General features: G+C 38.6%; 1 protein-coding gene across 1 annotated transcript; it reads right to left on the bottom strand.

Annotated features, from left to right (window-relative positions):
* Positions 1–8,708: 8,708 nt before the first annotated feature.
* Positions 8,709–11,321, bottom strand: LOC139338081 (transmembrane emp24 domain-containing protein 6-like). The gene is made up of 4 exons (XM_070972996.1): positions 11,121–11,321; positions 9,483–9,609; positions 9,237–9,391; positions 8,709–8,930 (listed from the first exon to the last, which is right to left on the bottom strand). Exons 1-4 carry the CDS (start codon positions 11,319–11,321, stop codon positions 8,709–8,711), a joined length of 705 nt encoding a protein of 234 aa, XP_070829097.1.

The following is an 11,321-nucleotide window of genomic DNA, read 5'->3' as shown; positions in this document are numbered from 1 at the left end:
GCAGTCCTCGCCCCAGCTCAGTGCTGCTCATACTCTGCTCTGACACACCAGGGATCTATTTATCTTAGCCTTGAAGCAAAAGCATAAGTCACCACATGGGGACAGAGGTGTAGAGCAGACATGTTCTGCAGGAGTCGTGATTAACTGTTATATTGACAATCTGTCAGGTTTACTGGTTTCATGTCAAACATCCAAGGTCAACCCACTGAAATTACGTAATACTAGTAATAACACAAGCACACTGTTAGGGTTAGCACCCCTAACCCTGAATTTAGCTTTTCACAGACTATATTTGTGTTATTGAACAGAAATAACTCTTCATGTTCATTTCATTATATGCTCTCAGTCATTCTTGCGTGTTTGTTTGTTTTGTTTGTTTGTTTGTTTGTTTGTTTGTCCGGAGTCTGCACACATGACTATAGCATCTCAGCATTGTTCTAGAGTTGCAGAGTATTTATTTGTTTAGCACTGGTATTATATGACTAAATGAATGAATGAACAAATTTACTTTGCACAAAGAGCATGACAGAATGACCAAAAAGCATCCGTACATGAAAGCACATTATATAACATGAAAACATAAGCAGTCCAGAGCTATAAGAATAAAATGTATTATAATGCAGTTATTCCTTTCTAACATTGTTCAGATGTTAAATAAATTTGAGAAATAATGAGTACTAATAATAGTAATATTATCATTACTATGATTATTAATAATAATAATAAGATACTTGAAGTAACACAAAGGTTAGGTATTGTGCTGTGTTGTTTCTATTCTCAGTGGATGGTTGAAGTTGATACCACAGTTTAATACATACAAACTATAAAATATATTAGTGTGGTTAAACTGAAACATCCAATTGTTTGTAAGCAAGGCAGCAAGTCGGTTTTATCTGACCTGGCAAGATGCACACTTAAGCTCACAAAGATATTTAGTTTTTCAAAGGCTGGCAATGAACAAACAAACCTTTGAGAATACAATCATTTTATTGATCATTAATGACTGATCAAATTTAGATTATCTCTGCATTTTGATGAAAACCTGAGAAACAAATTTGTCATTATAAAACCCTGACCACAAGTGGGGCAAAAAAAAAACCTTAAAGTTTGTCCCCGTTCATTAAAAGGTTATATCATTTGTATAGTGGCCACTTCAGGATGTTTAATGTCCTGACGAAAAGAGTGTGTATGCATATGTCTGCATTTGTGTGTACAACAGAGTTTTATGCATCTGGCCTTTCAGAGCTGCTTTAGCACCCAATGAATTGTCACTGGTGTAAAAACAAGCATTAAAATTCATGTTGGTTTCTCCGGATTGGTTTAGCTTCATTGATTTTGCTTCCCTGTCAAATCATTTTCACCAGAAATTTTAACTTAGGTGTAGCTTATCTTTGAGGTCAAAACAAGCTTGATGAGTTTTTTGGTTTGTTTGTTTATTTTTCAAGAAACTGAATAATTTCTCAGCATTTTTTTCAGGTCAAATATTATGTGAGGACTTCAATGCACATTTGCAGACTGATATAGGCCAGTTTCACCTAACTTTCCCGTTGTTCCCATCTCAAATGTCAATATGGGCTTGAATAAGGAATATTGTGTCACATTGGAAATTGAATCTTTTTAAAATCTGTGCTTTTGCCAAAAATACACATTTCATACATTAAGTAATCTGTAAAGGATCAAGAAAAGAGAATGTGATTGAAATAATAATTAAAAATGATCGAAATAATAATTATGCATTACAGATTCACTGGCAATCACGTTGGTTGTGTGTGAATGCCTGAGCATTCAGTGAAGAAGGCTGTGGAATACACTTGAAAGTTACAGGAATGTCTAAGGAAGTGATGTGTTTAAAAGCACTGGGGCTACTGGCTGTTCCTTTAATAATGAACAAACTTTCTGTGACATGTTTTAACAACAACCTATTGTTCTCTACGGATATAGTTCTTGAGTAATCACGTATCAGTCTTGTCAAAATAACAATATCAATTTACATTTTGTGTAGAACATTTAGTGCTTTAAAGAATGAATATGTACATACACTTTGTACAGACGAGTTCATTTCAAATATACCCACGGGGAGTACCATCTCACTGCAGCAGTCACAAATCTGTTCTGACTCTGGACATTTGTTGCATGTCATCACCCTCGCTTTCCTCTTGTTGCCTGTTTCTCTAAAATAAAAATAAGCTCAAAAGAAAAACTACAGAAATACTACAGAGTTGAATCTCAAACCAAATAACTTGCTTGGATGAGTGTATATTGCTGTGGGGGCCAATACCAGACATGCTTGTCTTCAAACATTACAGAAATATTTTCAGCCCTTTTTTACAGATCCCAGTGCAACATCCCCATTGTTTCAAGGAAAATAGGAGTTATTGACCACACGACTTCTTATGACAGATATATTTTGTGTTGGAAAAGTAACTGGAGCCAAAGGAGCTCGCACCGCAGCAATGATCCTAAGGACAGGCTTGGGGGCCATGGTGGAGGAGACAGTGGTGGTGGAAAAAACCAGGGAGGGCATGGTTCCAGGCAGTGGAATGGGAGCTATGGGGATTGCCACTGACTGGGGGGACATGATGCAGCGCACAGAATTGGCAGTTGTAGGGCAGCATATTGTCATGGGAGACATGATGCTGGGGGCAGGCATGGCAGTTGTGGGGCTAGACACTGGCATGGGGGACATGATGCCAGGGGGACGAAAAGGACTTGTAGGACTAGACATTGGCATGCGGGTCGTGGTGCTGGGAGGAGTCATGGAATTTGCGGGGATAGTGGAGCTAGCTTGTCCACTCCAATACTCTTCATCCTGCCCCTTCCCTGTGACAGTTTCATACACTTTGTGCAGTATGTTCCCCTGCTCGACCTGTAGAGCCCCAGACAGGACCTGGAGGTTATCAGTGAGTCTTTCATTCATCTTGCAGAACTGGTCTTCATGGCTTCTGGAATTCAGGAAGCTCATAACAGCTTTAGTTTTGGAATATTTCATCATCAGGGTCTTGGCAGAAGTCAGAGTAGCACAGAGTTCTTCCAGAGCGTTCTCCACGGGGGTAGAGCACTGACCTGGCCCCCTTTGTTTGATGGTGAGAACCAGTTCCTGCAGGGCTTTGACTCTCTTGGCGACTCGTTGGCAGCGCTCCTTGTTGGCCTTGACATTCTCAGCCATCTGGTAGATGGTTTTGCATATGGACAAGATAAATTCTACTTTATCCATGGTTAGCTGTAGAGACACAGAGGTAGTTAGTATTGCCTGAAATGCAAGGATGCTGCAGTGAAGGGAACTCAGAGTGAACTCAACTCAAAACAGACAAAACCTCCAGTTGCACATATTTATTACATACAAACTCATTGAATCAATGAACTAAATCTGGTAAACTGAAATTGAAGTGACCCAGTTAATTTGTGAAGAACAATTCCTGTGAAAGTACTTATTCAACTATTACTGGACAGCTCAGTGGTGCTGATCCAATTTTCCATGTGATGAGAACCAAAATGTTTGAGAATTAATTTTGGCAGAAAAATGTTTTCAAGTCGTAGAAAAAAAATCTAAGTCAAGTCTCAAGTCAAATATTACAGGGAAAGTAACAACCCAAACTGGGTATTACCAGGGGGAAGCTTGCATTTGTGTCTCTGATATTATATAAATGTCATGTTTTTCTTTGCTTCACATTTATCAGTCTTGTGAGACATTTAAATAGCAAAATCCTGAGTGTATACAGAATAAAAGTCTGAAGTTCCAGTCAGATGTCTGAAAATGTCTTCAGACTGAACAGGAAACAATTTTTAGAGATGGCAGGAAATGTGGAAATGTGAACACACAAATTCACTCCATGTAAGATGAAAATGTTTTGATTAGAACAAAACATTTGCACTTATCCCAAGGGTCTATGACTCAACTTAATGAATGTGGAGAAAGTAACAAAACTAGAGGAAAATAACAGATCTGGAGTTTCCAGCTGAATTCTAAGTTCAGTCAACATTGTTTTTCGCACACTCTGAAAGTCACTAAACTGAAACTGCTCAAACAATGCAGCAATCATATTTAGTTTACATTTCACTAAAGCAGTGATTCTCAACTGATGGGTCGGGACCAACTCCTTTTCAGTAGGTCGGGGACAGTTCAGAAACACTGGACCACTGGTCTTCAAACAAAAGGCAGGTTCATTCAGATGCTGCCATCAACACCTAAACAGGAATTTCTTGCTCCTGTTCATATCAGCCATGAAAAGATCCAATGAAAGCAGTTTTAGTTTCAGCTGTGAAAGTTACACAAATCAAGTGGATATTTCCTGAAGTTACAGGGCCCGTATTCACAAAGCTTCTTAGAGTTCTCTAAGAGAGCTCCTAACTTAGCCTTAAAATTCCCAGCAAGGAATCTTAGCTTAAGAGTGATTCAGGAAGTGTCTGAGAGCAACTCTGAGCAAGGAGGGTACAGAAACTTTTATCTTAGTGAGGAGGTGGCGACATGGCGCCGCGGGCGGCTGCCTCGGTGTGTTGGTGCGCATTGTTTTGTTTTGTGTTTTAACTCTGTTTTTTCTGACGGTACCCAGAGCTCTTTCACCAGAGAAGAGCTTATGGACATCATGGTAACAACACCAGAAGATTTATTTCCTAATTTTCTCATCCCAGCACTGGAAAATTTGGACTACTTGTCACATTGACATTGCCATAACTCTATGCGTTACATTAACGCTCAGCTTGGATTTCTTTCTGAAAAAACAGACTGTGGTTCGGAAAAAGAGACATTGCTCCTGAAAAAACAGACTTGTGTATATATATTTATATTGTTATATTTTTTACTTTTTTAATAGCTTATTTTTGGTAGATGTGTCATGCACCAACTTCACCAAAACAAATTCCTCGTATGTGCAAAATCGTACTTAGCAATAAAGCTTTTTCTGATTCTGAGGTGTGGTTGACCCTGTTGCTAGGCATGACACAGTCTTCTAAAAGCTGTGATTGGTTGTTACAAAAAGCGAAAAAAAAAAAAAGTGCTCTGCGCTTGTAGTAATGAATTGAGAGTAAAATCATATAACTTGGACTGTATTAAGAAGGGTGTAATCGAGACATTAATTTGATGTCATGATGATGAAGCTCAGCAATATGAAATTAAATGTGACACAGCTTCAAAATGTTTGAATGTACCTCATTCACATGTCGATTATATTGATTTGCTTATTGTTATGTTTACTGTCCATGCTGGTAATTTTACTAAATGTATTTGATATTAATGGTGGATGCAGACTCTGTCAGCAATTCCTGTGATTGCTGGTGTCCTTATAAAAAGCGGTTTGATTTGGCAGAATGACCAAAACAACGAACAAAATGGATAAAAAGTCATCACTGTTGCATTTTACCCGTGGCCAGATATGGCAATGTTGTGATGACTTTCATCTCAGGCATTATTGTGTTACTGCGCTGGGTGGGACAAGTAAGCTCATCCCTGATGAGGTCAACCACAAACATTATCCCTGCACGATTGAGCCGGTAGCGTGTTATTGAATCGCTGTCATTTAACTTGCGGAGAATATGTCTTCTTCCTCTCGGCCTATCCGCCCATCTTGTCTGTTTAAGACAATCTTAGGCTTCTTAAAAGTCCTCCTCCCTCCTCCTAACAGTTTTTCACCTTTGGAGCTCTCTTAAAGCCTAAGAAGCTTTGTTAAAAACTTGTATCTTATGAAGGGAAATAACATCACTAAGAGCTTTTAGCCTTAGGATGCTTTGTGAATACGGCCTAGATTTTTTAGTGCCAAATTCACTCTTTGTGTTACTGTTACTCTGCAAGTTACGCTGCAAAACCTCATATCAGCGTCAGATAAACATATTCAGATAAACACCATTTGCACAGAAAGAGGACTGTGTATTTTGTTCCCCATCAGTTACAGTGACATTACATAAAGTAATCTTTTGATGACAGAAGGAGGAATGATTACAGCAAGTAAAACCATTTTCAATACCCATATGGCTATTTCTAACTATCATATTAAGACAGACTTAAGACAAACTAGAAACTCTTCTTTTGAATGAAAATTCTCCTACTTAAGCAAAATAAACTATTTAAAACCAACTGTATTATTTGTATATTCTTATTATTATTCTTATTCTTATCTACAGAATAGGAACATCTATTCTGTATCTTTATTTTCATTTGACATCAGCAATAGACATTCAATTAGAAATTAACTAACCCTAACCCTAAATCAAAAAGCTTAAAAGGTTGTTTACCTGTTGACAAGTCTGAATCCAAGTGGACCAGGGGAGAAAATGAACCAATGCAGTAACAAACTTCCTTATTCTTGTCAGGTGGTATATGGGAAACATCCATGGCATCTGTGATCCTGTGCCAACACAGCGCAACAAACATGACAACAATCAGTTTTTATGTTAAACCTGCTAATCCTGTCCGTGGCTAAGAAAGCTACAGCCCATAGATGACAGTTGCATGGGTGCTAAATAGCTTGGGTGCCTGTGTAATGTCTGCCGTCACAGGGAAATCACACTGATGCTTCAGGAGAACAGCAGCCATTGAAGATGAACAGACAAATGGACAGACTGATAGCAGTTAGCTTTTAACAAACAACTGAAAGCAGTTAGCTTTAACAGTGAGCTAAAGCTGCATGGCTTGTGTTAAATTCTCCTGGTGTAGTCTGGCAGGTTTTTATCACTCTGTTTCATACAGTGCAAAGCACGTCATTTTGCATCACCTTGTGAACCAGTTGTCTGACATAATAGGTTCAATAGGAAACATCTCTCAGACACAAATCACACAAATCAGGCAGAAAAAACACACGCTTAAATTTGAGGCTGAAACTGATGTTTACCTTTGTGATTAAAGTTCATTTGTTCATTTTCAGCCATCTAACTTTATGTTGTCTCCTACACTTTAACTCTAAAATCTATACTAACTATACTGGAGCACATATTCCCTAACAGTTTAAGTATAACATAGAGGCTATCTACTTAAATTTCACATGGTCACGTGAATTTGTATCAGCCACACAGAGTTCAGCATCTCTTGTTCGTTGGGTTTCAAGTCTCACTGCTCCCATTCTTGTGCTGACTGGTTTGACAGAAAGAAAATGAGTATGTAATGAGTAATGAATACTTCTATTCTACTACATTTCAGTTTCAGATTCAGATTGTTTTTAAAAAATGGGAATTTAGTTTGTTGCAGTACAAGCTGTCCATCAGACAGAAAGATGGATGAAATACTTAAAAAGGTAAAACACAACAAAGTTACAAACTACTATAGCAAAAGAGTAACAATAATAGTAAAAATGTGCAAATGTGTATGTGCCAAGAGTGGAGTAAATGTGCAAATGGTAAATAAAAATAATTCAGGAGTAAAGTACATCAGTCAAAAGGGGAGAGGTTATATGGTTAAAAGAAGGTCCTCCTGTGGCGTTCTGTAGAGCACTTGGTCTCTCTGAGTCTCTGCCTGAATATGCTCCTCCAGCTGACCAGAACGCTATGTAGAGGGTGGGAGATGTCCACGATGGAGGAGTTTTGACAACATCCTCCTTTCTGCGAGTACATCCAGAGAGTCCAGCTCCACCCCAGGACTGAGCCAGTCTTCTGGATCCTTTAAAAGCCTGATGATGATGATGATGATGATGATGATGATGATGATGATGATGATGATGATGATGTATCCTCAGTCAGCATTTAGTCATTGGTAGCACTGGGGCGGGCTTTCCTTGGTACAGGAAACATGAAGGATGTCCAGATGTCAGCTGAGGTTAAACCGGTAGTGGAGTGGTGCTGTAGGCCTCATTAACATCTGCACAAATAACAAGGGCAAAGATTACAGATATCAGAGTAAAGATATCTGTCAACAAAGATATCAGTTATGGGACAATTTTCTGCAGAAAGAGTACTTTTCATACTTTAAGTACTTTTTGTCAAAGATAATTCTCTACTTTCATTTGAGTAGGAGTTAAAATGCAAGACTTTTACTTGTAATGGAGTATTTTATGGTATTGTTACTTACACTGTTTAGGACAGTTCTACTGCTTTAGGATTAGATTGTCGGGGGTCTTCCAAAGACCCGAGCTCCTCTGTTCTTCTTCCTCTCCATCTGCACAGTTTCATGTCCTACCAAGGCCTGTTACTAACTTAGCTTCTTCCCCAGATTCTTTGTGCTTTGTTGTTTTTCCTTACCACTGTCGCCAAGTGCTTGTCATGAGGGAATTGTTGGGTCTCTGTAGATAAAGAGTTTGGTCTGGACCAGCTCTATATGGGAAGTGTCCTGAGACAACTTCTGTTGTGATTTGGTGCTAAACAAATAAAATCAAATTAATATCAAAAGACATGAGTAAAAGTGAAGTGAAGAAGTTTAATTTATGATTGGTATCAGATGACATCATTTAAAATGTGATGAAACAAATGTTTTGACATGACTGAACTGATGGCTAGATGGCTAGAACTGATAGGCTACATGAGCACAGACCTATTTAAACGAAGTGGCTCAAGCAGGTGGTTGGATATTTTGTACACTGATTTGTTAGTTACATTTCTAAATATGGCCACTAATGGTCACCTTTAAGTGAATAATAATCATGCGACCTATTGTGTGTTTTAGCTGCTAGCTTCAGATAATGTGCAGGAACTTTATCTATTTAAAAAAATGTATCATTAAAAACCTGATACAAGAAAGCAGAAATCATGACAGGTTAAAGCAATGACGTAGACACATGGATGTGCTGCTCTCAGCATCGCGGCCTGCTGGAGTCTGTGTGGAAGAGTCTTTTGAGGACTAGGAGCTGCAGGTATCCAGACAGGGGGATGACGAAGCTTTGTGTCGCTGACCACCAGGTGATGTAGTTGAGGTTTGACTGGAGGAGATAGTGGTCCTTTCCTTTCCTCAAGCGGGCAAAGTTGTAATGATGCCACACATGGAAGATCTGATTCTGGAGCTTGTGAACACTCTCCTAAACCAAACATTGTATAGTTTCATGTCATTTTTATGTAACTGCATGTCACAATATGCAGCAGGCTCTTGATTGTAGGTGTAATATATTGTAGTTAGTCTAACTCAACAACAATTTGCCAACACTACCACTTTCAGTAATATCACTGGTTTCATATCTTTTTATGCAGATGACATTTGATCAAGTTTTAAACATGTTATGTAGAACTGAACTCCCTCTCTGGATCTGGAATCAGCTCAAGCTAAATAGTTTGGACTGTGCTAAACATAAGTCCAAAATCCCAGAGACTTGAATTGACACAAATACCTCAATACTGTCCAAAGTGCTGTTGAGGTCTTTCTCTCCCTCTTTCGTCCCTTTCTTTGACTCCTCAAAGTCTTTGTAAATGACACCAAAGTTCAGAAAGACCCTGATCCCACCAAACTGGTTGTTGCTGTTCCCAAGACACATCTGGTAAAAACCTGTTGAGAGGAAACTGCAGTTACCACAGGGATGAGATGTAATTCTTATATGTATATAATGGACTCTGCAAAGAGTTTCTGATGGTCCTACCTGTCACCTCAATCTCAAAGTTCATTTGACCAAAGGCTGCCATCTTTGAAAATATGAGAACACCCTGTGGAGAGCTGACCGTCACAAAAAGTCGATGAGCATTGGCCATCCCTGTTGCCCACTGAACCTGTGGTCACATATACATGTTAAAAAAGTCAAATCCCACAAAAGACCAAAACCAACCAATTTTATTTTATTTTGACTCATTCCCACACACACTGTGCTGCTGCCATAAATACTCACTAGAGCAGTACTTTTTGTTCTAGTGACATTAAGTGTGTTCCTGAGAGCCAAACTCTCCGATGTGTCGTTAACCACAATAATATCTGCAATAGTCCATGATCAATAAAGGTAGAAACGTGGCTTAAGATATTGATATTTAAAGATAAGTAAATCATTTCACCTGTCAAACCATGCTTTACAAATTTGAACTAACATTTCCTCTAAGTGACTGATGAGGTCAGTTTGGGCTGAAAGATAACACTTGGTTATGTGTGACTCACTGTGACAGTGCACCAATATCACTAACTTCTGGTACCAAACAGACAGAAGCACGAGACGCCTGGAGGTAAAAAATGTGGAATGAGTAACATTTGTCAAAACCTACACTGTCCAGCTGTTAAAGAGTTCTCACTAAGAAGTGCCTTATTGAGCGTAGCTGCTATAGAGCATGTGTGTTTGAATTAACCCTTTGAGCTTTAATGACTTCTCTTCTAGAAGGTCATTCCTGTATTCATAGCTCCACCACTAATAAGGCTGTAAGAATAGTTAAGTTGTTTGTATATTGTTTGACAGGTTCAACACTGTAATACTGCCAGGCTTAATTAATGTTTTGGCCTCTGATGGCTGCCAATCACATGTGATTTCCAATGGTGCTGTTCTTCAAATGACTGTACTGATCCACACAATCATAATGTGTGTCAGCTGAAATTATTCTGCTAATGCTCATCCAGGGAACAGCACAACTACATTGTGTTGGATTATAGTTCTCATGTTTTGATGATCAGCATTCATAGGACTGATCATATGATTATACTCATATTCGGTGGGCATGACACTACAGCCAGAAGTATTTACTGCAGCTGTATTTAATCTAAGGCTGAATATATTATAACTATGCCAGAAACTCTCATGAATAAAAGACTCTCCGACTTCCATAAATAATGTACACAATACAGACATTACTAAAATTGGCAAATTTCATATATTTTTTTCATCATACCAATAAAAACATAATTAAACACAAAAACTTTGATTCCAGTTCTCAATAACTTACACAGTTTCATTGAAAAATATTATTTCATCAATATTTTTCTATCGATATCTCTATTATAATATAATTCAGTTATCGACATACAAAAGAGAAGGCCCACATCTCAATATACTGTAAGCCCATTTCTGTGTTTGTGTGGGAAATGCACAAACAAATACAACGGTAACACCGACAGTGATCACAGCATAGAAGTCAAACTGGATCACCTTGAAAGTCAGTGTTAAAAGTCTGAGGACAAATGACACAAAAGCACAGAAACCTAACCTACAGTGCATCAATTTCATGACAGTACATCAAGTTCTGAACATATTTCTTTGCAGACAAGATGAAACTCAGTCTTTCATGTTTACAGTGAAAATGCTCACCGTGTACATAAGGTAGAAGCTTCCACTCTGGCGGGCAAAGTGCCAGAAACACTCAATCCCTGCAGCAGGAACCTCAATTGAAAAGTCATATTTATCTGATCCCCTGAACAAACCTGCATCCACCTCATTGAGGGAAGGTTCAGACTTGCTAGCCCAGACACAATGAGAGCTCAACAGTACGAGCAGACTGTTCAACAGCAT

The sequence above is a fragment of the Chaetodon trifascialis genome, chromosome 10 (genome assembly GCF_039877785.1).
Source record: "Chaetodon trifascialis isolate fChaTrf1 chromosome 10, fChaTrf1.hap1, whole genome shotgun sequence".
NCBI lineage: Eukaryota > Metazoa > Chordata > Actinopteri > Chaetodontiformes > Chaetodontidae > Chaetodon > Chaetodon trifascialis.
This window is presented reverse-complemented; position numbering and strand designations above follow the sequence as displayed.

Coding starts and splice junctions, on each gene's coding strand:
- LOC139338081 (XM_070972996.1), bottom strand. CDS start 11,321: ATGCTGTTGAACAGTCTGCTCGTACTGTTGAGCTCTCATTGTGTCTGG. Junction 9,610..11,120: donor GCTTCTACCTTATGTACACG/GTGAGCATTTTC, acceptor ATGTGACCACAG/GTTCAGTGGGCAACAGGGAT. Junction 8,931..9,236: donor GCACTTTGGACAGTATTGAG/GTATTTGTGTCA, acceptor TGTTTGGTTTAG/GAGAGTGTTCACAAGCTCCA.